This window comes from Pyrgilauda ruficollis, unplaced genomic scaffold (genome assembly GCF_017590135.1).
Source record: "Pyrgilauda ruficollis isolate IOZ18807 unplaced genomic scaffold, ASM1759013v1 scaffold38, whole genome shotgun sequence".
NCBI lineage: Eukaryota > Metazoa > Chordata > Aves > Passeriformes > Passeridae > Pyrgilauda > Pyrgilauda ruficollis.
In genome coordinates this window covers 145,269-172,400 of record NW_024525267.1, presented here as the reverse complement: position 1 = coordinate 172,400, position 27,132 = coordinate 145,269, and the positions used below count along the sequence as shown (strand labels likewise).

General features: G+C 39.4%; 2 protein-coding genes across 2 annotated transcripts; both read left to right on the top strand.

The window, feature by feature from the left end:
- Positions 1–8,230: 8,230 nt before the first annotated feature.
- On the top strand, positions 8,231–11,788 carry LOC121358246 (serine protease inhibitor 2.1-like). The gene is made up of 4 exons (XM_041476302.1): positions 8,231–8,876; positions 9,742–10,012; positions 10,643–10,790; positions 11,594–11,788. The coding sequence occupies exons 1-4, from the start codon at positions 8,231–8,233 to the stop codon at positions 11,786–11,788; spliced, it is 1,260 nt and encodes a 419-aa protein (XP_041332236.1).
- Positions 11,789–22,759: 10,971 nt separating this feature from the next.
- On the top strand, positions 22,760–26,772 carry LOC121358238 (alpha-1-antitrypsin-like). The gene is made up of 6 exons (XM_041476281.1): positions 22,760–22,806; positions 22,874–22,875; positions 23,547–24,230; positions 24,675–24,945; positions 25,684–25,831; positions 26,566–26,772. Exons 1-6 carry the CDS (start codon positions 22,760–22,762, stop codon positions 26,770–26,772), a joined length of 1,359 nt encoding a protein of 452 aa, XP_041332215.1.
- Positions 26,773–27,132: the final 360 nt, after the last annotated feature.

The window sequence follows — 27,132 nt, the reverse complement described above, 5'->3', positions numbered from 1 at the left end:
AATATCTGGGTGTTGGGTTTGGAGCTATAGTAATTAAGTGTGTGGAGGCGAATTAGAAAAACAAAGGTGTTTGTTAAGAGATTAATTCAATCATCATTAGTATGAGAGTCGGAGCATTCACAAAGGCCAAAGACCGGTTCAAACTGGTTTTCATAATCCCCACCCACCTAAGTTCTACCAAAGGCATTAATTTAAAAACATTGCATCATCAAGAAAAATAAAATACTCTCACTGGCTGATCAATGAACCTAAGAGCAGGACATCGTCACCTAGAAGTTTTTGTGACCTGATTAACCTTTTTGCTCTCTACGGCTGAGCCCCATTCTTGCTGACCCCAGCCCTAGAAGTGCCATAATGCTGTGCTGCTCTATCCAAAAAGACAACTGGGTATTCTGTGAAAATCAGTCCGGGCTCTCCCTCACCCCCAGAGGTTAAGTTTCAATGAAGGGTCTTACTGTGACTCCTTTGGGAATGCCTTCCTCTATAATCTTCAACAGGCTCTATTTGCCATTGCTCTCCAAGAAAATGGAGGCAGCAGAGGTAGAGGAATGGTGTGCCAAGATGAGAGTGGTCTGCAAGTGACTGTGTGTGGTGTGATGTGATGAAAGGCAGGAAAAGAATGTCAGAGGAGATATCAGCATGTAGCAGACAGCACTAGACAGGGTATTGTCAAGTTTGGATTAGGGAAGTTTTGTCACAGTTTCAACAGTTTTGCTGTTAAAAGTAAGATTTGAGATGCTTGTGTAATAGTCGTTACATAGAAAAATGGCTTTGTTTAATTTGCCTGCATATTGATCTAGAGAAGATTTTTTAAAGCTATGTGGTGTTGGTCTAAATGTTCTCCCAGCATTGTTAAAAGCAGTGGTCACAGCAAAATTTAATCTACTCTATATCCATTCAAAATAAAATTGAAACCTGCCTCCTGTCTGCACTTGTTCCCTGGTGCATTCCTGTGTTTGTACCCTCATTTTCAACAAAGCTGTTCTGACAAGGTGTAATAAAAAAGGTAAATTTACTCTGGCTTGCAAGACCACTTCCTGTGTCCTTTCTTTGAGCATTAGCCAAAATCCATATGGTGTGCTTGAACAGCTGAGCTTCTGAGTCACAGAATAATGTCATTACTGTTTACTTCAATCCACTTTGACCAACTTTACTTGATCAGCTGTGTGATTAAAGGTAGACATTTGATCCAGTATTACTCAGGAGAACAAAGGAGGTAAAGAAAGCAGTTCAGATGAGATGGTCCCAGATAGCAGGGTCAGTGGACCAAATGGGAAGGTGAAGAAGAACTTTTTAATGAAGGCTTTCAGAATAATGTTAGTTGCTTAAGTCTTGAATTACTCATTGGGATGGTTCTTGTTAAGTATATTTTCATGTTGTATAGACACACATTTATTAAAATTTTAAGTACTATATTGCTGTTGGAAACCCATAATTAATTGATTAATTCCTTTCTTTCTTTAACGCAAGAACATTATTAGGAAAGAAGGACAGACCAGTAGTTACAAAGCACTGGGTTGGGACTTGGGAGTTTCTGCTTCCTTTCCCAGCTCAGTCACAGGTTCACATTACAGAAACTTAGCTTCTTGGCTGCTTACAGCTACCCAGGAAGACTGACCATCCTTCCTCTCTTAGCTTACATAGTCAGAGCAGGAGTTAGGTGCCTTACCACAGGTAAATATGATTTTAAAAGCACAATACTGGATGGGCAATAGATGAAGAGGTTCAGATGAAACAATCAGTGCTGGCATGATGCTTGGGTCAAACAGAAAAAGCAAAAAAAAAAAAAATTCAGTGAGTGCAATGGTTTTATACTTCTCTACTTTCCTGTATAAGATTCTTATGCTGTAGCTGCTGGCAACAGATGTTTGCATTTTCTAGACATGAAAGAATAATATCTGGTAAAAGGATTGGCTTGTGCTGTGTCATGTGGTGCATATAGGTGCACTACTTGCAATAAAACAGCTTAATCACCCATCCCCATGCTGTAATGTACCTCATAACTACCACCCCTTGAATGTAAGTGCTAAGCTAACCAGGAAAGAAGACACTTTCTGTAAAGTCCATAGGACTTTTCATGGAAGCTTACAATTGAAGAAACTTTCAAGTTTCACTTTGAAGCTGTATAAAGCTGCATCCTGCAGACCAGAGATTTTCAAATTGTGTATCACTGTTACCAAGGAAGGTGTCATGGAATAAAACTGATAAAAATTATCCTGTCTTTATTAAATTCAATAAAGAACTAAAGTAATGCTCAAGACCTTTGAAAGTAATTTTTATTGCCACATCATCTAATCTCAGTGAGGAAGTTAGATGTGTCATTTTTATCTTAAAAATGAGAAAACTGAAGCCTATTAGTGTTGGTGATGTTCCCAAGGCCAAAACTGAGCTGCTCAACAGAGATAGCCATCTATCCTGAATTTTCAGTCCAGCAGCTCTCACATCAGGTGGTCCATCCCTGTCTGAAATCATTCCAGTATCCTGAACAGTACTTGGCCAATGAAAGACATTATCGGAGATCTTTATGGTCAATAAGATTATTTTGACATCTATTTTGGGGTTTAGAAAGAACACAAAACAGAATGTATACTGTTCTTTCACAATATCCCAGATGGAAATCACCCAAAGATATTAAAATCTTGGTAGCTCTTTCATTACTAATATCAGTGTTACAGAAATACCCAGATCTGAAAAGAAAATCCATGGTAAAGCTCTTACATGTAGAAATAATGAAAAATTAGCCTTCTTTTGAAAGATTCTGGGAACTAAATAAAGGTTTCTAATGTCGGAGCAATCTGCCTATTCTCCTGCCCCTTTTATAGGAGATTATGGTTCCTGTGTCATACCCACCAACTTGCACACACTAAAGCAGCAATAGGGGATTCAGGTGCTCAGTTGTTACTGGTGCACCATACATGTAACACACCTGCTACATTTAGTGTAGAATTGGTGACTGAAATTGGTTTTACAACTGAAAAATTATGATAAGTGTTCACTATTGGTCATTGCCATTGGTAATTTTTTTTTAAATTCTTGTCCCTTTTCTCCACTTAGTTCATACGAATTATGCTTAGTTCATATGAATGATGCTAATTCCAATGAAAAAAAGTTCTGTGAGCAGAACTTACCCCTCCTTGTGCAAATTTTCTACATTTTATATATACTATATTTCATCCTAATTTAACAGTCCCTTTCTAAACTACTGAATTTTGTCTTTCTGACAGGACAGTAGAGGAGATTCTCCAAGAAGTATTGAAAGCATGGCATGACCACTATGAACAGATTGGGTTTTTATTATTCATTATATACCTCATCTAGAGTAGAAATACATAATTCACCAGACATGCATAAATCTCCAATCTTTGCAATTTTCCTGCACTTTGAGTGCCTGATCCTTCCCAAAGACTGTGACATAATTCAAGGCTATCAGCAAGGAAATAGAGGGGAAGTCAGTGTCCAGTTCCTTCCTAATTCCATACTCCATTTCCTTCAAATTTCTGCTTTGTCAATATGCTTGTGGGCTGTATTCTTTACACTAAAATAACTTTGTTTAAGTTACCACATAATAGATTTATAGGTATAAAATTTTTTTATATTTTAGGTAACTTGTGTATTTGTGAGCCACAATCCCAGAAGAGTTTTATTGTTGCTAAACTGACACAAAACCTCTAATTTTCTTACCTATAGAAGCATAAAAAGAACACTGGACAAGTTGAGTGGTTCTCTTGTCATTGAATATACCAGTTAATGGTTAATTAAGAGCTCTTTAAACTTGTTTTGGAATGTTCTATTCAAAACAAAACAGTCTGAAAGATGTTTCAATCTATTAGCAAATGCATGAAATTAATATATGGCTCTATTTCTTCTAAAGACATCAAAATGTGAGCTGAGGTGTGGTGTAGAAACTGACCTTCATGAACTATAGAGCAGTAACATGGACTCAGGCAATGTAGACATTGTTGTGGTTTTAATTATCAGAAGGAATAAAACACATCTATTTTGTTATTTCCATGTTCTATACTTTTATTCCTATTAAAAAATAAATGGTAGAGCAAAAGATCTAGTTCATTAGACAAATTGTCAGTATGAAGCTGGTTAACATGGTTTCATGACCTAGAGTTGAAACTGTGGTTAGCAGGGAGGTGGGACTGTAATGGCTTGTGGCAGCGCGTGGTGCACCTGGCATGCGTGCGTCTGTCTGCTCATCGTTTTAGTTTCCAGCTGCTGTAGTACCTTATTTCTGCTGCTATAATGAAATGGCAAGGAAATGCCTTGTTAAAGTTTAGCTTAACATTATTAAAAACAAAACAGTAATTACAAGGCATCACAAATGAAAGAGAAAACAAGAGGCTTATAGCCATTTTGTAACACAGTTTGTCCTTGACCATCATGACCTGTTATTCACTTGGGCTTTGATGAGTAAAATAATCTTTGTGTTTGTGATCTTTACAGCCAGAGTTAGAAGGAGCAAGTAAAAAGGGAAGGGGGAGGGGGAGAGTGGAAGAAACATAGAGGAAAACAAAGAAGGGGAGTGTCCAGACAATGTTTATCTATGTTCTGTCTCCAAGTTTATCTATGTTTGTAACAACAAAATTACACATGTGAGTAAACAAGTACAAAGAAAAGAGTAATCACAAATGGGGAAATGTATTTCATGTCACCACTCAATCATGGTCTTTATTGTTAACTGGAAAAATTCAGTCATCCTGATCCATCAGCATTTCATATTGGGAAAAGGTAATAGAAACAAACAGCACTTGTTTTCATTTGAACAATTTAAAATTGTGTGAGAGGGCAAGGAGCATGAGAAGTGGATGAGTACACGCAGTGCGCCAACATGTGGGAGTAAACAGCCTGCTTCTTGTATTCCCACCAATTGTACTCTTCCAAGGCAGGAACTGAGATGCACACAGAACTGAGAAAGATGGTGAGCCAGGGTGGGACATCTATCATGGAAACGTGTCTATCACATACCCCCTCAGTGGTATTAAGCTACAGAGTGAGAAGGTACAGGCAATTACTTTGTCATCCATATCCAGGCTGAGGATCATGCAGAAGATTTATCTCTGGGTAGATTTTGGAAGAGCACTGACCTGATGTGATATGTGGCTGTCAGCTTCATGTGTGCTTCATCACAACAAAGAAGGTTTGACTTTTGGCACCAAGAGATAGTCCTTGTTTCAAGTGATTCCAGGCACAACCTCCTGGTTTCCAGTAGGGTCCTAATCAAACATTTGCACTTAAGCTCTTCTGCATAGAGGCAACATAGAGGATGTCACAGCTGCTATGGAAATGGCTGAAGATTGTCAGCTTCTTTGACTGAATAACAGAGATGATCCTTGCGAACCCTGTTTCATCAATATTTGCTTTGTTTCCTCCTTTATTTTGGTTGGCTCTAATTTTTATCAGGTCTGTGTAATGTTTAACATCTCTAATTAAGCAGAAGATGATGAAGCAGTATAAGTAGCAGTGTGGAAAACAGCATGGTCAGCTGAATGCAACGGGGCTTCTGATTTTGTAAGTACCACACACACATTTTTGTTTTTAGAGAGCTGAAGATGATGATTTCTGCAGTCAGTGGAATTATAATATTAGGTTAATTTCATTTTTCTGTTTGTGATTTGGTTCTGTGTGGATGTTGCAATGAAATATTAACCAAGCAGATGTGCAAGGGATCAGTGGGACCTGCTCTTCTGGGGGAATTTGCTTAGACTGAAATCAAACTAAAAACCCCTTTGAAGTCATGGTGACTTATTAAGTACTCGTTAAAAGAGAATACTGATGTAATCACCTTTCAGGTTGGAAACAGCCTTCACAGTGACTCAAAATTAGTATAATCCCACTAGTGACTGAGCAACCAGTCCAATTTAAAAACTCTTCTGGTGACTTAATTTATAAAGCAACAATTGAATTGCTAAGGCCAGGCTCTCTAATTAGGACTGGGGTGAGTGTAGGGGGTAGGTGGAAGGCCACAATTTAAATTTAATTGCCCCTTTCCTCCCATAGACAAACTAATATGTGGTCTGGAAGAGAATTATTTTCTGAATTTCTAATTTGCATAAAAATTACTTCCAGATTTAACAAAGCCTTTAGAATTTCTTCAGCTTTGAAACGGTAACAAAAATATTGGTGTCAGATATTTTCTAATCTCAAAATGTTGGCATTAACAGGGTTTTCATCTCATAAAGGAAAAGTACATGAAGAAAACTTGATGACAATATTCAGTGATTCCCAGCTTTTGATAGAAGTACTTGTTTTAGACTTCTGTAGAGAGTTATGATACCAGGAGAAGTTTTTAAACTGATCTGTTACAGCAGAAGTTAAAAACATGCCTAATATAAGTTTGCTGCAGAAAAAATCCCCCGAACCATACCCTCTGCTTCAGAAATTCTTTAAAATTTAGGCTAAGCTCTGTACAGACACAAGAAGTTAAATTATTTTTTTCTTTTTCACTTAAGTGTCCAATATGTCAAATAATTAGAGAAAAATGGACTATGACATGTTTAACATCAAATACTTTTGAAATACCTTTCATACTATATTATTTCTTCTTTTTCCACAGTACATACAGGTTGTTTGGGTTTTGCCTTTTTTTTTTTCACTATGAAAAAAAGGCAGAGTTCTGCTTAAAAGTTAACTGCAAATAGTTTTATCATATTCCCATCTAGGGTCATACTCCATCTTTTGTTTTAAGGAAATTCAAGTTTAGTGTTATCACTTGTTACTGTGGGGCACTGCAGTGGGATCTCAGGCAGACTCACTACACCCCGATCCTAGCAAATATGAGAACATGCAGCTACCTAAATGTTTTCTATGAAAAAAGAAAGACCATCAATACAAAAATAAAACAACTTGTTAATCACCAAGAATCCTTGAACCTGGGCTGCCATCAGAAACTCTAAATTATTAGATAGTATATATAGTCATCTTTCACATCTAGGAATGAATGTAGGATCAAGAGAACTTTACCACAGGCATGGGCAAATACATTCCTGAAAGAAAAGGATATAAGTTGGCTGTATTGGCTGGAAACCAGAAGAGGACCCAAGACAGTAGTTCTAGAAATGTTTTCACACTGAATATGTGAGGACAAAAACCTTATTTTCATCTATAGCTTGTTAAGTTCTGAAGAGGGTTTATATGAGATGCTTCCCCAGAACTGCAGGGAACTGAATTCAGTAAACCAGAGATTTGTTCCAGCTCGTGTGGAGAGCAGGTGGTTCATGTGAAGTATATCATGTCAGTTTTAGGAGAACAAACATAATGAAGAAACTTGTTATCTCCAAGAGAATTAATCTGTGTCCTTTGATGTCCAAATGGGATGAGTGTTTCTCTCCCTCTTTGATCCAGATCCTTCCCACACCCCATGAAGGTTAACCCATGGTGAGAGGCACACCACCATTTAAGAAATTACAAACACTCGTTGCAGCTCCCCCAAAAGGAGGATTCCTTCTTTCCAAACATGCACCTCGTTATCTGATGCAAACTTGCTTCTTGCCACATGTCATTGTGCCCACCTCTCTGTTCACTGCTGTCATGGCACAGGATGCTCCAGGCTTTTGCTTTGAAGTTCATGTAATTGACCTTCTTCCATCATTTATCAGTTTTGGCCAGTAACTGGCCATGTGAGTAAGTAACCATGAAGTAAATAGGGGTGTGAATTTAACAAGCACAGGATAGTCCATGATAGCTCTCTGTCCATATGCTGCTGCCCTGAGGAAAGTGAGGGCATTTACTCAGTCCCAGTGACTAGTGAGCTGCCTCACATTTCTTTACATATATCAAATGGCTTTTGGGCAGGTTCTGTGGAGTATTTTATGTCTTTGAAACCCACACCCTGTCTTACCTTGCAAAAACTTGTTTGTTTAGATGTACCCTACAGAAGACAGTGTTTTGAGAAGATAATGTCATTGTTAACAAAGATTATGGACTGAAAGTTTATATTTTCATTGCCAATGGGAAAAAGTATCATTTTTTCAGAGCAGTTACCATGGAGTATTATGACATTCTTATGCCTGACATTTTAGTCTATAACTTATTAGAATTTGTTAAATAAATTTGACATTGTGCCCATGAGAGCTTTAAGCTTGCTATGCACATAGATATTTACAGCTGAACTATGCAACATTTATGCTAACAAACTATTCATTATTTCTTACTACCAAGCACATCATTACCATCTGCTCATTTAATGACTGTTTATTTTGTGACAGAATAATTTGAAAAGAAGATGAAGTGTCTCCTGTGCCTGTGTTTACTCCTTGCTGTTCTTTGTGCTGTAACCCATTGCTGCCCTGAAGACATTTGCCATGAAGTCAACAATACTAATCTGCAGGATGGAAGAGAAAATTTATTAACATATAGCTGTGACAAGAAAGGCTCTAACTATGCAGATTTTGTATTTAGGTTTTACAAGCAGACTTCATCAAAAGAAGCTGATAAAAATGTGTTCTTTTCTCCTGTGAGCATCGCCACTGCCTTTGCCATGCTGGCTGTTGGTGCTAAATCAACCACTCTGTCTCAGATTTTTGAAGGACTGGGCTTTGATGACCTAACTGAGACTCGCATACACGATGTACATGAAAGTTTTCACAAAGTTTTGTCAGTACTGAACTGTGCTGATGTTAATATCACATTAAATATAGGGAATGCCCTTTTTACAGCTGCTGGGTATGAACCACAGGAGTCATTTTTACAAAATACCAAAGAATTTTATGATGCAGATTTTTTCTCCAGTGATTTTCATAAACCAGATGAAGCTACAAAGCAAATCAATAAATATGTAGAGGAGAAAACCAAGGGGAAAATTCCTGAATTAGTTGGTCATCTTGATCCAAGTACTGTACTGGTTCTTGTTAACTATATTTACTTTAAAGGTAAGACACTTAACATAATATTTCAATAGATAGTTTTGATACAAAATAAAAATTTTAGGGAACTTCTGATAATTTATTACCAGAGTGACAATTTAGGAAAGAGCTAAACTGTGCAGGACCATTCAAGTAAAGATTATATCTGGCCAAAAGCAGAGTATCTGATTGCTGAGAAATACTGATTTCTTGGTCTTAATTTGCTCGAAAGCTGTGGACAGAAAAGTTCCACCCTAGTGGATGCCTCATAGACAAGGATCCACATAGCCTCACTGGTTGAGGCCATAATGACTAAAGATGTGTCCAAGATCTCTATGCTGACTGTACACACCAGTCAGATTTGATGGACTGACATCCTTGCACAGGGACCCCAGTTTTATGGCAGATCTACTAGGTGCTCTGCATGAAAACCTGGGACATAGCATCTTGGGAGCCTGTGCTACTGAAGCCTTGCTCAAATATTAGGACTCTTTAATTGTAGATGAATTCTACACCAGGCCGATTGCAGTCAGCTTGCATAGGGTACAGTCTAACAGAAAAGGCATATGAAGGTCCTGGGATGAATGCTTAAGTGATTGCTCTTAATGGCATGAAAGGCATTACGTAGGCTTACAGTCAAAGAAGGACTCTCAACTGGTCTTCAGTCTTTGGTTGCTCTTCAGCAAGACATGATGTACACACAAAATATGATGAGCTTACTGCACAGCTAAAATGCTTTATTGTGTGTTATGAAGGAGATTGAAGTGGTTTAGTGAGCCACTTCTCCCATCAATATACCTCCAGTGTCCTACATTAAAGCTGGTCTAATTTAGATAAGCATTCTTCATGATCTTCACATTTGAGTGCAACAACATCTCTTTTTCCCCATTAGCTACCTGGGAAAAGTCTTTCGATCCTTTGCGTACACATGAGGATGATTTTTTTGTGAACCCAAATGCATCTGTTAGAGTCAACATGATGCAGCGTGATGGTATCTCAAACGTTTACTATGACCACGATCTCTCCTGTGTGGTGGTAGAGCTGCCTTACCAGGGCACTGCACGAGCATTGCTTATTCTGCCTGATGATGGAAAGATGAAGCAAGTGGAAGATGCTCTTTCCAAGGAAACGGTTTGTAAATGGGATAGCAAACTTGTGACCAGGTAACTCTAAGTATATGGTTGAGCACACATCACTGTTTTCAAAGGAAAATGCCAATTTCAGATCACTTCCTACTGGACATAATGTCCTGATTTCATAAAGGGAAGTTTTAAGCAATTCCCCCAATGAGTCAGAGCAGACCACAATCACTAAGAAACTGCAGGCTCTGTGACCTGACAGAAGGGGTCACAGCATTGTAATAGCTGCCTCAAAACTTACTTGGCTACTTTGTGACTCCTTAACTCTTCTTTCATGGTGTTAAGACAATTCATTTCCTTCACCATGTCTTAGATTTTTTCCTCCTTTTCCCTTACTTTAGGCTTTCCACTGTCCAGCAGACCACTGTCTGCTTAATCTCTACCCCTTTATCCAAAAATACTCTACTAGCTGCTCATGTGGCACTGGGATGAAAGAATGACAATGATCAAATTTGGTTATTTTCCCAAAATCAAACAGACAATGTAAATACAAGACGATGGTGGAAGCCCAAATTGCTCAAGGAATACAAAGACTACCATCAAACAAATTTGCAATCAAAAGAATGCTTTCAAGTGTTGCCGAGTTGCATACACCCTGCTGGCTGTGAAGAGGCTGCAAGGGCTCACTGCTCTTTTGTTTTCTTTGATCAACAGGAGATTAAATCTGCAGTTACCAAAGTTTTCTATTAGTGGGTCTTACGATGTTAAAACCCTGTTTGAGCAAATGGGCATTACTGAAGTTTTCTCAGGTAATGCTGATCTGTCTGGAATTAGTGGCAACCACAATCTCCAGGTTTCACAAGTAAGTAGACAGAGCTGGTGATGGTATGGTGGTTGTTTTGATCAGTTGTGTTTGGGATTTTTAAAGACTTTATTTCCCTCTTTATATTACTGAAGTTGTAAGTAAAACTCACAGTGACATGTAGGGGCTAGCTCAGTAATTGTGCTTTTTTACAGAAAGAATCTGCCAGCTCATTTTTGTATTACATTAATGCTCTAATTAAAAAGCTGGACATTAAATACATAGAGAAATTGGACAACATTTTAAATAACTTACTTGCACTGGAATATAATAGTTTAAATGAAGTTGTTTCATTTGTAAATTACAAATGAGGAGTTCCTTATGATATTTGTGTTGATTAACACCTCAATTTTTCATATTCCCAAAGTTTTCAGGAAACCTCCAGTTTGCAGTAGCAGAATTTGACCATGTCAGTTTGTGCTATGATTTAATGCTAAAGATGCCAAATACTGCCCCATATTAGCAGTTTTTAGCTAACCCTGAAATAATAGAAATTGTTGCTAGTAGAAGTCCAAACCATCTAAGAAAACAAACTAGCTTGTACATGGGGTATTTTTATCCCACTCTACTCAGCACAGCTGAGAATGCATTTCAGTGTCCATGCTAAGTTTTGGCCCTCCTTGCTCAGTCCTGGCTTATAAAATACTCCTGTTTCAAACTGTTGGAGTTTTATCATACAATACAATTTCATCTACTGGATTTATTACTCCTTTCTTCTCCGAAATGTTCCATAAGAAGATAATTTATTTTACTCCTGCTTCCTGTCCCATATATAAATCAGTGTTTTCTCCTATTCTGTGCAGGCAGTTCACAAGGCCTTGCTGGAAGTTGATGAGGCTGGAACTGAAGCTGCAGGAGCCACTGCCATAATCTTTACCAGAGTTTCCTATACTTTTCATACCATCAAATTCAACAGGCCCTTCCTTATTTTGATATCTGACAAACAAACTGGCACCACACTTTTCATGGGGAAAATTGTTGATCCTACTAAGGAGTAATGGCTGGGTTATTTGGCACACTGATATTGGGTATGGGTTATAATGGCTACAGCATTTGCAGTTTTGGCTAGGTAGTGCTGCTAACTAGTCTCTGATTGAGGGATATTCAGAAGTAAATAAGAATTTCTCTTATCAAATTAATAAGAAAAAAACATTGCAAAAAATCACCATCGACTGACTCCTTTAAAATACAACATTTTCCCCAGTTGAATAATTGTATTGGGTTTGCATGGCAAGGTTTGGGTAGTGGGAACTTGTGTGGTGCCTATAGGGGTGACTTCACTAAGAAACTGACAGAAGCTTCCCCCATATCAGACAGTCAATGCCAGCTCGCTCCAAGATGGATCTGCTGCTGCTGAAGGCTGAGCCAATCAGGAATGATTGTAACACCTCTGTGGTAACATATTTGAGAAAGGAATAAAGTTATTTCACAGAAGTAATTGAGGCCAGAGGAGTGCGAAGTGAGAATAAATGACAGAAATCACCCTCCAGACACCAAGGTCAGTGAAAAACTAGGGGAGAAGGTGCTTCAGGTGCCAAAGCAAAGATCCACCTGCAGGCTGTGGTGCAGCCCACGGTGAGCAGGCTGTCACCATGCAGCCCACGGAGGTCCAGGGGAGGCTGAGATCCATGTACAGCCCATGGAGAGGCCCACTCGGGAGTAGGTGGATGTCCAAAAGAAGGCTGTGACCCCATGGGAAGCCCACACTGGAGCAGGCTCCTGGCAGGACCTGCAGAGCCATGGAGAGAGGAGCCCACTCTAGAGCAGGTTTGCTGCCTGGACTTGTGAGAACGTGGGGGACCCGTGCTGGAGCAGTCTGGGCCTGAAGGACGGATCCTGTGGATGGACCCACAATGGAGCAGCCTGGGCCTGAAGGATTGATCCTGTGGATGGACCCACAATGGAGCAGGCTGGGCCTGAAGGACTGATCCTGTGCATGGACCCATAATGGAGCAGGCTGGGCCTGAAGGACTGATCCTGTGCATGGACCCATAATGGAGCAGGCTGGGCCTGAAGGACTGATCCTGTGCAAGGGACCCACAATGGAGCAACTCATAAAAAACTGTAGTCCATAGGAAGGACTCACACTGGAGAAGTTCATGGAGGACTGTCTCCTGTGTGAGGACCCCACACTGGAGCAGGGGGAAGACTACTCTCCCCGAGGACGAAGCAGCAGCAGAACCATGTGATAAAACTGGCCATGAGCCTTATTGCCCTTCTCCCTGAGCTGGGACAAAGGTGTTTTTAAGATTTGTTTTACTTCTCATTATCCTTCTCTGGTTTTGATTGGTAATAAATTCAATTAATTTCTCCAAGTCAAGTCTATTTTTCCTGTGACATTAATCAATTTGTGATCTCTCCCTATCCTTATCTCAACTCATGGACCTTTCATTTTATTTTCTCTGCATTTTCCAGTTGAGGAAAGGAGTGATGGAATGACTTTAGCGGCATTTGTCATCCAACCAGGTTTAAACCACCACAACAATTCAACTTATTAATGAATATTCCAAAATTTCCATGGAAGATAACTTTTTCTTAAGTATGTTGTTATATTTTAAATTAATTATATATGCTAAGGAATTTTGTTTTGCTTTCAGTTCTGGATTACTCACCAAAAGTTTTATCCCAGTAGGTAACAACTCTTGTCATTCTACTATGTCTTCTCCAGTATTTGCCTGAGCTGGTCCCTACAGAGTCCTTTCCTCCTTACATCACTCTTTGCTGCCTAGGCTGCTGTTTATACTCAATCAACCTGTTCTTTTTCACATGTTCCAGCTCTTTGCCTAGGACATCTTAAGAAATCATTGACAAAAAAGAAAGAGAATAATCCCTGAAACAATAGACTTTTTCTGATGTAGCTCTTATTGCAAGTGCCTCTTTGCACTCCACAAGGTTGGCAAAAAACTTTAAGAGATGGTAACATTAGGCATAGCATAAACTGTTAAAGAATTGTCTGTGAAAAAACATCATTCATGAATAATTGATCAACTGTGGATGATCAATAAAATATACAATGTAATTTAAATATGTCACTTAAGGAATTACTCCAGTCTCTTTTACCATTCTATACATCTCTTAAAAACAACAAACATCTTTAGCCATTCTTACTAACATAGGAAATATCAGTAAAATATGTCTTAAAGCTGTTAAATGACTGCAGCTTTTCTCATATGGAAATTGCAATTATTCACGATTGCGATTCCCTCTTTATTTGTCTGTTTGTTTTCAAGAAATACCTAAACGCTTTCTTGCTGTTGTGGGTCTGTAGATCACCCACTCTTATTGCAGTGGAGCACTGGGGCTAAACTCTGTAGAAAACCTTGAGGCACCATTGCACAGCTGCTGTGTCAAGGAGAGGCTAACTCTGACAGCTTCTATCTCACTGCACTGCTCTCATACCATTGCATATTGATCATGGATATATTTTTTGCAAGTTGAGTCTCCATCCCTAGGAAGATGAGGCTTCTGAATGCACACTGCACATTTCTACAGTGGTCCTGGCAGTCTGTTTTGAGCACTGCAAAGGTAGTGCAAGCTCCAAATCAACGAGTTCCCCACCCCTGACATCCCTCTGGCCTTCTGACCTGTTCTCCCAAACCTGGCCCACCTTACACAGAGGTGCTTTACAGGAGCCCATTGGTGTTTGTAGGATTGGGTTGGTGCATGGGGAGCTGTGCTTCTGACTCAGGGGGACTTGGAAATTGCTGCCTTGTGTGAGTCCCCTTGCTCCAAGTGGCAAGAACTCAGTGGAAGCCCTGAGCTATTGCTCCTCATGAGGCAAGATGACATCACCCAGGGGATGAGAGACCACGCCTCTGTGCAAAGCAGCGGCCTTTACAGAGTTAAGATCAATGAGGACTTGCCATGGTGTGAGGCAGCCTGTTCTGCAGTGCCTACACAAACTCAACAGGAGCTGGCAGCAGCTCCTGTGAGATCCCATCCAGATAAATCTGTGCACCAGGGCCGATTAGAAGGTAGGATGGTGAGATTTTTATCAGAGCCACAAGATTTTTATCAGAGTGTGGTGGCAGAAAAACAGTTTGTTGGCCTGTTGCTAAAGGGAAAGAAGTTAGGAAAAATCCCATAGCTGCTAGGACAGAGCAAAAGCTTTGGGAAATCACAAAGAGAGCAATTTCCTTCCCCATCTGCCTCCCAGGCCTTCGGGTTTGAGATGGCACAACAACAGCTGCATTGGTAGTTTCCCTACTGGTCTGTGAAAAATGGCTGCTACTAGCAGAAGTATAAAATGGGATAGATACCTCTGAATTCTGATTTGGGAGTTATTTACCAAACTGTGGGGCATCTCTACAGTTTTTCTCCAGATAAGCAACTTCGTGCTCCAGACCAGCAGGTTGACCTGAATTGTGGAAGGGACCAGGGGTAGAAAGAGGGATCATCCTAAATCCCTCTGGAAGAAGGGGATATGTAGGGGACAGAAAACTAATACATCTTGTGCCAAACATACACCAAAAGCAGAAAAGTACCTACAGTTCACAATATGAAGGTCTATAGAGACTGGGCATTAAACATACCTCACTGATGTTGTTCTTAACACAGTTCTGATAATATTCTTTAGGAACTGGACAATTCTGGAAAGCTTGTATAGGGAGATGGAGTATTTTTTCCTAATTCCAAGAAAATCTGCCTTGGTCTACTTCGTATCATTTGTCCTTGCAGCTTTCTTTTGTCTTAATATGAAATAGGGAACCCTCTTCATTATATGAGTGTTATTAAAGGTAGACAAAAAAGGAAGGATTCTGATAGACATAACTAAAATTTTCATTTATGAACTGTGTATTTAATCTGTGGTAAACACATGTGTTTTATGGTGCCTCTCATTCATCTGGAGATGTTTTTTTTCCTCTACAATTCCCACTCATGCATTCTCTCAGCCTGTGGGGCAGCTGGATCCAAACTAAGCCCTGAAAGAAAGCTAGACTTTTTTTATAAGCTAAAGGTTGTAACCTTTATAACCTAATCCACCTGACTTCCTGCAGTGGCATTCAGCAGAAGGGGATAATACAGCTTACAGTGAAGCGTGTGACCACCTATCATAAACATCCAACATAAATGGCCTGTTGGGGGTCTGTGAACCAAGATCTGACACACTTATGGGAAGTTAGGAGGAAAAGGACTTACCTAGAGAGAGTTTAGGTCAGCTGAGAACCCCTGTAAGGGAAGATAGACCCACAGGGCTGGGCCTCTGGAAGGCAGCCTAGCTGTGCCCCAGCAGAGCCGAGTGCCAAACTTCTCCTGGCAGCCTGTGAGCCATGTGGGAGACTGAGTTTGTTCTGTCTGACCTTGTTTATGGTCCAGTGGGACTCTGCTTGATGACCGGATATCTTCTGTCAGTAACACTGTTTGCTTTGCCACATGGCAGAGTCCATGTAGAATGTTGTTACAAAGCATAAAGCAGTGGAATTGCAGGGCCACTGCAGTGTGTGTTCCTTTCAGCAGTAAGGAGAGGTGCTGACAATGTCAAAAGGCACAGAGCATTTGGATAGTTACAGAAGCACCAGTTGCTCACATAAACTCTGCTGTTCAGATGCTACCAGTACTTTGGACTTTCTTGTTGCCAGCTATGCAATTTGAGTCTCAGCCCTGGTATCTGGAATGCCTTGAATGAGCACATCCACCCTCTCCCCACAGTCAAGTCATCTGCACAGCCTGTGATCACTGCAATTATTGCAAGAACATGAGAATTTGGACAGGTTGTAAGCCAGCCCTATACTAAATGTTTCATTAGATTCAGTGCAACAAAAGCTGCAGGCATTTTCCTTGCATTCACACTAATTCCAAGCAGAGAATCACTAAGCTCTTAAAACCAGATTGTGATAGTTCCCAGGCAGGATAGGTTTTGAACTGGGATTCTGAGAACCCAGCTAGTCATCTTTGACGTGAGTCTTGGTAGTTTGGAACGTAGGAAAAAACCTCAAACAGAGTTAATCCCTAATCCAGCATTCAAATCATGTCTCTAAAGAACAGAGGCACTAGAATTTCCAATCACAGAAAAAGTGCAAGAGAAACATAAACATTCTTAAATGTGTCTTTTGCTTGAAAACATTCACTGCAGTGGGAATTAGAAAAGTGCAAATTATCAAGAGCAAAAAAAAGCATGAAGACTACAGCGGGCTGTGTATCTCTGAGTCCTGTAACATACCCTTCAAATCTTACCCATCCACACTACAGTCCTGGTTGGATACTGCACATTTGCCCTTCCCTACATGGGACTGCTTTCATTAGAGCTAAACACAGTATATATATGATATCATTCATTCCCTTTAAACTGTTAGCCACCAAAGACCAATCTGGAAATATCCTTCATTAAGTTCCCAGTCCCAGGTATAACAGTGAATCCATTTAAAATAATTTGGTAATAGTACTTTCCTCAAACCAACAATTTTGAAGAAAACTATAATTCATCCATTTCATGTAAATGTCCTTGATATGACAACACCCTGGTCACACAAATTCTCCTGATGTTGCTGGAAATTACTTTGGTGGTTGCTTGCAAAAAAAGAATTTCAGTGATGAAAGTACAGTTCAGTTCTAGTGCTGGAGATGAATTTATTACAAGTGAATAAACCTTAATTATACTGTCTTTATTTCTCTAAATTTTTGTTGCATTTAGTTTCTTTTCCATAAGCCATCTGGAAAAAAAAAATCTTATGATTTATTACTTTACAAACAAGAATATATTCTTCATCATTGGAAAACTGTTAATAGCAATGTGATTCTCACATGGAAGGTCTGAAGAAGACTGTGTGACTTGAGCAAATATCTTATTAAGGAAAAGTTACTATACTGTTTACTATGTTTCATGTAGGAAAAACAGATGACATGGAAGATGCTCTGATGAAGGAAGAGGTTTGAAAAGAAAAATCAGTGTAAAACAAGATCACACAATCATTAAGGCTGGAAAAGACCTCCAAGATTATCGAGTGCAACCTACATGTTATAGTCACCATAAGATGGTTGCAGCCAGGAAAGAACCTCATAGCAGGAGAAAACATTTGTGCACGGAGATGAAAGATGTAATAGGTTCTAAAATGTGTATGAATGCTGTTAGGTTTGCTGATCTCGCAGATGCAGATTCTCCAGCCATCAAAAAAGCCATACCATAATTTACATATTCAAGGGATGGTTACTAGAATTTATTTTCTGTTCCTCTATCTTTCAAATGAGAACTGTGTCTCCTGGTAAATTTTACAGGTAAAATTTGAAGACATTTTGTGCCTCAGTGGCCCAACTAAAGATTACCACCTCATGTCCATGCCTGTGATTGTGCTGTGTGTCATAGCCCTGACATATTCATGGTGGTACCAAAGGTGACCAAGAAGAGACGTCTAACAGAAGCAGATCTGCTCCAGTACCGCTGTACACTCTTAGACTGGCAGGCTGGAAAAGATGTTGCAGCAACCATGGCAGAAAGCCCCTGTAGGTACATCCTAGATCCCAAAGTGTCCTGTGAAGCCATGATAATCTAAGTCATTGGTAGAAATGGAATTACATTTATCGCTGGCAACCACATAGTCTCGTATTTGCCTCCATTGAAACTGGGAAGAGAGTTGCTGCACCATCTCTGATCTGTCAGAATCCTCAAAATCCTAAAATCTTAGGGTGCCAAAGACTTGTTTAAGAAAATGGAAATGAGTAATAGAATCATACAATAAATTTCATCTCATTGAATATATTTATTCACCTAGTTGATCTTCATTCTGCTTCTTCACTGAGGCCAACAATATTAATCTGTTGTACAATAACAAATAGTAGCACTTTGCAAAGTTTAGCCCTAATACTTTCTATCTGGCTTTGGAAGCAATAAATTTTAAGGGCAATTCCAAAATATCTACATAAGGGATATTCCTAGTGCTTGATTAAGGCCATGTTTGGACTACAAAATATAGAACATCAGACATCAATTTAAATTTAATTTAGCACTAAGAGGTTTCTCTGGATAGACAATTTCATTTCAAAATAAGAACTTTTATATTCTGGTGAACTTGTTATTCTAAAAGTTGTTTGCATAAGAAGGGCTCTTTTACACCAAGAGAAAAAGGTCCATAGGGCAAATTCCACTAGTAAAATATAATTATTTCAGTATACCAGCTATGAATGAGATGCTTGCAAGAAGCCAGCCTTTCAGTGTGATTCTTTTACATTGTTATCTGAAAGTAGAACTGTTATGCGTGGAGCCTCAAGTTGTGGGGATTATAGGAAAAGGAGCCCTGTGCCACCATCTCCTGGTAAAGTGTAGGAATGGACCTGACAAATACTGACCCATTTTCAAACCAGAAACAGCAGCATCTTTCTGGCTTGCTATTGTGTTGATGGGGACTTTGATTTTCTTGCTAAGTTTTAGCTGCAGGTTTGGCAAAATGCTGCACTTGAACAGACTGCTGTCACACAGGATTGATGGTTTGGTGTTCTGGTGGTAGTACATACACAGATCAGCTCAGGAGTGGAAAAGAAGGCATATTAAGTATTAGAACTTACTGGGAAAGAAAAAAAGAGCAAATCACATAGCGAATTAGCTAAATCTCTGGGCCATCCACATATGGTCCTATAATAACAGAGAACTATTAAATCTTCAGAAAAAATTGTAAGGTTAATCTAAGGTCTGGAACAGCTCCTCTTGGAAGTGAAAGATTTTCAGCCTTGGAAAGACATAACATAGCAGGCATAAAGAAGGAAAAACTTTGTAGCAGAGATTGGGCAAAGGGAGACTGTGCTCCATTATCACATCTGATGCCAGAGCTACAGACCATCACACGAAGCACACAGGAGCCAAGTTCTATGCCAGTAAAAAGACATGGTTCTGCACACACAGGCAGTGTATGAGTGTATGTGGAGCGGCACATTGCAGGGTAATGCTGCAATTCCAAAGGTGCACCAGCACACTACTTGCTCCTCATGTTTTCCTGGCTCAAATTCCCTATGATCAGTATGGGTTTTTTTTTTTTTTTTTTTTTTTTTTTTAACTCTATCCACAATGCAGCCTACAAACCATAAACCTCCTGGGTAGATATTGCATACACTGCTTTTCCATTTCATGTTGTGTCTGTTATATATTTCACTGGCATAAGCCCTGCTAGGCAACCTTTTTGAGGGAGCCCAGACTGCTGGTGGACCGAGGAAAGGCAGGAACAAGGTGCAAATGCAGAGTCCTTGGTTGGAGGCAGATGGAGAATGGGGAAGAGTTGGGAACAGGGAACTTACAGGAGAGAGTATGGAGGTTCCTTCACTATAAGTTCATCTTCCACTGTAAATGCTTTTTTTGACACAAGGAAAAGGGGATTAAGTTTTGCATTTAAAATGCTGTGGGGATGATAAAGGGTGAATCAACTTGTCTTTGTTCCTCATGCGTCTCCTCCTGGTGCTCCCTTGAATGACAGAACTGGGTTGAGAGCACTTTTTGTGGAGAATGTTTAGGACCAACCCAAAGAGACAGAATAAAAAAAGCCCTTGACCTCTCACCATCTCTCGCACTGCCACCCTTAGGTTTTTCCTAGTGAGGGAAAATTTGAGCTAATATAATAGGAAAGGTTGGAAAATACCTGTGTTTACCCAGATTAGATGGACAGACTCCCTATTAAGGGCTCCAGAAAACAATGTGCTGTGTCCTTCCACTACATTAGCACTCTCCCCAGAAAGTGTTCTCCATGCATGAGGAACAAGTTCAATTTGAATTTTTTTCCATTCTATTATTAAGTGATGTAAAAATATTTTAGAACTGAGAATCACTTTCAGATGTAAATGAAATTTTAAAATTAGTAAAATTAGGAATTGAATAAGTTGATTAGGCTGTAAATAATCAGCCTGAGAGACATTAACTCTCAGACAATCTGTCATCAGAAAAGAAAATGCCCCTTTATATTACTTCATATCAGGATGGAAAAGAGCACCCTCATTTTTACTACCTTTTAGGAAAAAAAAGTTTAAAATAATTGCATATATAATCTACCAAATGTGTAATTCTTCAAAGTTCTTTAAAATGTTTTGAGATTATTATTTATATTTTATAATATAATTTGTATATATATCATATATCATATTATTTATATGTTATCAAAATACCACAATCAATTTGAGATAGTATTTATCTTTTTTTCAGTTCAAATCGTAACTTATTAATTATGCCACATATTATCAGTCACAGGTTCTGTTCATATTTAACAAAGGTAATGATTCTCTTCATCAGAACTACTCACACACTGCTCTGACTAGAATTAGTAACAATTCCACATCTTCATCAATCAGTTATCACATTCAGAAACAATTCCTAGGGCTTTTGTTTCTTCTTCTCTATGAATTGTTCTCAGAGGGCGACCCAAAATTCCTGTCTGCCAGACCCGTGCATGTATTATTACATTAACACATCACACTTATTGGATGATCTTTTTCCACTCCTATGAATACTCAGAGTATTCACGTACATGTCTTTCACAGATAGGTGAAAACACATACAGTTATTCATGCAAAATTATCTACAAGTCACATAAGCAGTTTTATATTTTATTTGATCTTTAAGCAGAAGACCCTCAGAAGGAAAGCTGTGAATGGCCTTTCCCCTCACTTCCTCATCAACCTCTTGCAGCCCACATATGACCCAAGTGGATGACGTGGGTCTGATGGTCTCAAGTAGAATGGTTTGAGGGTCTTGAAACCAGATCAAGTGATCAGGTGTTCCAGCACCTAGGTTAGTATGCAAAAAGATTAACACTGCTGAATTCAAAAAGAAAAGGGTATGCCCTGTCCTGTTTTGCTGTTTGACTATGCAGCCATATAAAACAACCACAGGACAAGACCCTTGATTTGAGATTGAGGGGAAGAAAAATCCAGTTCCCTTTCCAGCATTGCCTTCAGCTTCCTAAGCTCAGCTCCCCATCAGTGTGCTCTCGTTCAGAGATGTTGAACACCTCATGTGGGGCATTTCAATATCTGATACAGTCTGGAGCTCCTGCTCAGAAACCAAATGCCTGGGAACTTGCAGAGAGGGACATGTTGGCAACCAGATCTGTTTAAAAAAGTTCATTTTCTGCCTTAGTTTCTTCTTCAGTGATTTGCTCATATATTAAACCGTGAATATCATCCAGTGATGCCAGCATGTCTTCTTTAGTACTGGATGAAAGGTGAATTGGCAGCCTGTGTCCTCCTGGTGTCCATTTCAGCTGCATGATACAGAAAATTAACCCAAGGGAAAAAGATGTCTGTTTCTGACCATGTTTCTCTTTGCAGTCAGTGCTGCTACTTAGCAGAAGTGGTTATGTTGTATATTTTCTACAAAACCAGGTGAAAACTCTTCCCCAGTTCCCCAAATACACAGTCACAGGTGATGGCCAATAGCAATGAGTAAACAACTTTATTGGTTGTAAAGATCTTCTAGAGTGATAATGTCACGTGTTATTCTCCTAAGAAACTTGGAGACTGTTCACCAATCACACACAGTCTGCTCTGCTTAAGAAAATCCCCAAAACCATCAAACATGGTGTTGAAGGTTGTGACTGAGGTATATAGTAAGGAAGAAGGACTTTCTAAATCCAAACCCTGTTTTGAAATCCTGCCAGAGAGGTTATGGCTCCAGCAGTGCCCCCAGGACAAAACCAAGAGGACGTTCTGGCATGAGTTGTGAGTGGTGCTGGCTCAGACAGACCCAAGCAAGGGGTGGCCTTCACACCTAGTCACAGTTTTCAGCTCCAGCCATGAAAGGTATGGCTGTGGCTCTCTTGCCAAACACCCACAGCAGCAGGTCCCTCCTGTCAATCTGCAAGCATGGAAGAAACAGAGACACAGTCTCTGCTCCACTCCTTCTTGTCTGCAGCCCCATCACACAGCACTGTTAGTGTTTGTCTGGGTTGGAAAAATTGTCCAAAATATCCAATGTCATTACTGCTTGTTGTACATCCTCACTGGCAGCTTTTATTTGAACTAATTAATTATTAACTGAGTGCTCTGATTAACTCTGTTTAATGGTACTGAAGAGAAGAATGAGCAGACAAGACCAGACTGTAGCAATGTAAGTACCCTTTTAGTTTTCCTTTGGATCTCTTACGTTTCATTTTGGGGGGGTGGTTGCCTGGGAGTGGTGCCTTTGTACATGTAAATATGGAATATATCTCTTATGAAAAAAATCAATACATTTCAAAAGCCAGAAAGAACCAATGCTAAAGAAGATACTTCACATAATAAAGTAAAAATTTGGTTTGGAAACAATAGAAATGGCCATAGATTTTTATACCAGAAAGACCAGTCATATAGTCATTCACCTTTGAAGAAACTGTAAGAGTATTTTGTAATTTTGGTTCTGGATAGTATGATCTATGCTTATATCTCATTTTTGTTTAACACAGATTAAATTCTGTAATTATTTGATGAATTGAGGAAGGCTAACAGAGCTGCAGTAACCTTCGTGCAGTACGGAGTACAAAACCAACTCATGCCAGTTACTCTTGGGAAAATGTCATAAGCTTCCAGTTATTTGCAAATTTTAAAACAATATGCTAATATTAAAGTTAAAAAACTTTTTAAAGTTTTCAATTACCTCTTTTGAAAGAGAACTAGACTATATTTATAAATAGCAGAGGTGTATTCTCTCCAGGGAACACTGGCATGCATCAGAAATGTGAATTATAAGTGTGGGGGACTTTGGAGAACAGGTGTATTCTGAGAGCATAATTTTACTTTACTGGAGGACACAGTATGAACAAATTAGCTTACATGACATGTTTTGCATGTCTATTTCTTTTGCAGAAACAGCTGAAAGCAAAATGAAGACTACTTTCTCCTTGTGTTTATTGCTAGTTGGTTTGCACACTGTTGCCCTGCGTCATCAGCATTCTCGCTACCGTAATAAGCAGGATGATGCTAAAGGGACATATTATCCAGGACATGGTTCTCAGTGGGAAGAAGCTTCTCCACTTAAGAACAAAACCTTTGTCAAGCTAGTTTTCAGCAATGCTGACTTTGCATTTTCCTTTTACAAGCTGGTTGCATCTGAAGCAATGGACAAAAATATTTTCTTTTCGCCCATAAGCATCTCTGCTTCCTTTGCAATGCTGGCACTTGGTGCCAAGGCTGTGACACTGACACAGATTTTGGAAGGGCTTGCCTTTAACCTGAAAAAGACTCAGGAGCAGGAAATACATGAAGGTTTTAGCCAACTCCTCCACATGCTGAACCGTTCAGATAGTGAGTTCCAGCTGAGCCTGGGCAATGCCCTTTTTATAGAAGAGACGCTAAAACCACTACAGAAGTTCTTGGATGATGTCAAAAGCTTTTATGAAACTGAAGTCTTTTCTACTGACTTTAATAACTCTGTTGGTGCTGAGAGTCAGATCAACAGTTATATTGAGGAAAAGACAAATGGGAAAATTGTTAAACTAGTGGAAAATCTTGATCCACTGACTGCAATGGTTCTCGTTAACTATGTCTTCTTTAAAGGTAAGATACATCAAAGGGAGCAAAGATAATGCTTATTACAAAGAATGAAAAGAGAAAAAAATTAGATATTTTAAATAGAGGAAATCATGTTCAATATCTGTAAGGTATCAGTATAAACCCATGTATATTTGTTGCCAGTAAAAGCATGTCCTTGTCTGCTTTAATGAAATTTTAAATCAGGTAACTTTATTGATTTTGGTTAATTTTGTCATGTGATCATAGACTCATGCTGTAGTGAAAGATGGTGTTTTCAGTATTATCTGTCTGTAATTGTCTTTAAGCACCTACAAATATATACATACAATGCTGTAACACCTGAGGATGCAATAACATGAAAAGGATATTTACTCTAATGAAAGGAAGGCTGTGGAACTAGCTCCTGTTGTATTCACTGTGACCATTCCCCTTTGTTCTCCATTGAATAAATTTTCTTTTTGTCATAAGCCCATTGGGAGAAACCCTTCAGTATGGCACAGACAAAAGAGGAGGACTTTTTTGTGGATCAGAAAACATCTGTAAAAGTTGACATGATGTATCGAAAAGGTTACTACAGAAACTACTTTGATGAAGAGCTGTCCTGTTGGCTGGTTCAAATACCTTACAATGGAGATGTTGCAGCATTATTTGTTTTGCCTGATGAAGGGAAGATGAAGCAGGTAGAAGATGCCCTCTTGAAAAGAACTGTAACTAAATGGGAAAAGTCCCTCCAAGACAGGTAAGATTTTTTTGCTAAGGTGAGAGGTGACAATGTTACAGATTAGTTGTGTTTATCTCACCAAGACAAAACATTAAAGGACAGGTTATTTCACTGAACTCTATACACCTAATGTATAGACTTACTTGACTCTATGATGGACTTCCCTTTTCTTAGCTGGAAAATGAAAATGAAAAAGAGCTATGACTAGTGAACAAATAGGTCATTGAGCTTGGGATTCATCTTGGGTTAAGTTCCTGATTCAACCAAAAATTACTTAGCACCATGATGAGGTCAACAGACCTTTGCTTCATACAAGCACTGGGAAACTACAATGGAGTAGCTGTTGGGTGTTATGCTGAGGGCATTCTGTGTAAAAATGGATTAATTCATCATTACTACAGCTATTTCTGTGGTGGCCAAGGTTATGTTGTGTATTTGAACAGCCTTAGTTCAGCTAGCTAGAATCTTTTGAAAAAGCCCTCCTACCTGGCAGTAGTAGCTCTGTTTGCCACTGAGTTGGCATAGCTGTGTCTTCCACCCCACTCCTCGAACCCCACTGCAGAGGCAGGAGCTAGCACAGACTTATTCTGTTCCAACCCTCCACATTAAATAGCTAACCTGATCAGAAGTGCTATCTGAACCCTGAGAGAAGGTTGTAAATATTTAGAAAAACGGATGTGAAGTGTCAATATACTGAAGTCATTGAGGAGTGTTGCCTAGATCATGATTTGCCCCTATTTGTGTTGTTTGTTACAGAAAAATACATCTGCACATTCCAAAATTTTCTATTTCTGGTACCTATGATGTGAAAAATATAGTCAAACAAAGGGGTATGGTCAATCTGTTTACTGAACAAGCTAATCTCTCAGGGATTACTGAGGAGCCTGGACTGACAGTTTCAAAAGTAAGTCAGCATGTGAAAGCAACCACAGGATTTGCCTGTTCCCAGGAACCTGACAATAATATTCCATTAAAAGCTTATCCCAGTCTCTTTGAAGCATCACTCATTCAACAACAGCTGCCAGTCTGGAAGCAAAGAAAGCCCTGTCTTTCATAAATCTGAAGCCAAACATGCTTACAAGGGGTTAGAAAGGCATGGTTGGAGGATGAGGATGAAAACATACATATCATTAAATGTTCTTTTGGCTACTAAACAAAATTATCTAAATTTAGAGCATTAGCTTTGGTAAAATTTCCTCTAATTCTTCCTACAGAGGGAAAAGGGCTGTTATTCCTGCCCTTCTAGTGTTCTCAAAAAGTTATTTTTTCAGCTAGATGACAGGGTAAATTCACAATAATACATGAAGCTGCCAAAGACAAAATTGAGTCTCGGCTAAATTACCAGGTTTCTTTGCTTCCAGAGTTTCTTGTCATCAGTCATCTTGAGTGCTTTTTGGCTGCCCACAGTTTGAGGGTTACTCTCTGCACAAGCAGTGAAGGAGGATGGTTTGAGTGGTGTGATGGTTGTTGGTGCTGCAGTGGGAAGGGGAGCAACTGGTGATGACCTTCCCAGAAGTTGCTGCTGCTCAGTCTTGCTCCAGGCAGGGCTCCCTTTGGCTGGCCAAAGTGAAGAGGGTGGCAGGCTACTCTCTTCTTGCTGGATTGTCAGCTGGAGGCTGTTTGCTTTGTTCCTTGCAGGTGATCCACAGAGCCATGCTCAATGTTCATGAGAACGGCACTGAGGCAGCCGGAGCCACAGTGAAGGAGATTACCTGGAGATCTGGGGATTTTCCTCGCCCACCTCGAGTCAGATTCAACAGACCATTTCTCCTGCTGATTCTGGATAAGTTCACCCATACTGTCCTCTTCATTGGGAAAATTGTAAACCCTCAGAAAAATGACTGATTGACGAAACTTATGCACATCACTAGCTAAATTCCTGTGATCCAGTGAAACACTTATGTATGCATACCATCCTGTGCTAGTGCTCATCTTTCAACCATTATCCTTTGAAACGTTATTAATCCCTTACAACACAAAAACTATTTTTCCTTGTCCAAAAGTCACTAGGATTTCCCACAGCCTACACCTGAATATAGCACATAGTGTTAATGAAATACAAGTCACTTTTCACCGGTTTTGAAGCACTTTCTGACGTGCTCCTGTGGGCTATTCAGTTGGTTCAAAGTCTCCAATTGATGTAGGTATTACTCTACAGTCACAGGGTGTGCATGTGAAAGGAGAAACAGAAAAAATGAGGTGAAA

What these genes read in the sequence shown, in the direction of transcription:
- LOC121358246 (XM_041476302.1), top strand. Translation starts at nt 8,231, where the DNA reads ATGAAGTGTCTCCTGTGCCTGTGTTTACTCCTTGCTGTTCTTTGTGCT. An exon ending in TAACTATATTTACTTTAAAG is followed by an intron (nt 8,877 to 9,741) that starts GTAAGACACTTA and finishes TTTCCCCATTAG; the next exon opens with CTACCTGGGAAAAGTCTTTC. An exon ending in GATAGCAAACTTGTGACCAG is followed by an intron (nt 10,013 to 10,642) that starts GTAACTCTAAGT and finishes TTTGATCAACAG; the next exon opens with GAGATTAAATCTGCAGTTAC.
- LOC121358238 (XM_041476281.1), top strand. Translation starts at nt 22,760, where the DNA reads ATGGTACTGAAGAGAAGAATGAGCAGACAAGACCAGACTGTAGCAAT. An exon ending in GAAAAGTCCCTCCAAGACAG is followed by an intron (nt 24,946 to 25,683) that starts GTAAGATTTTTT and finishes TGTTTGTTACAG; the next exon opens with AAAAATACATCTGCACATTC. An exon ending in CTGGACTGACAGTTTCAAAA is followed by an intron (nt 25,832 to 26,565) that starts GTAAGTCAGCAT and finishes TGTTCCTTGCAG; the next exon opens with GTGATCCACAGAGCCATGCT.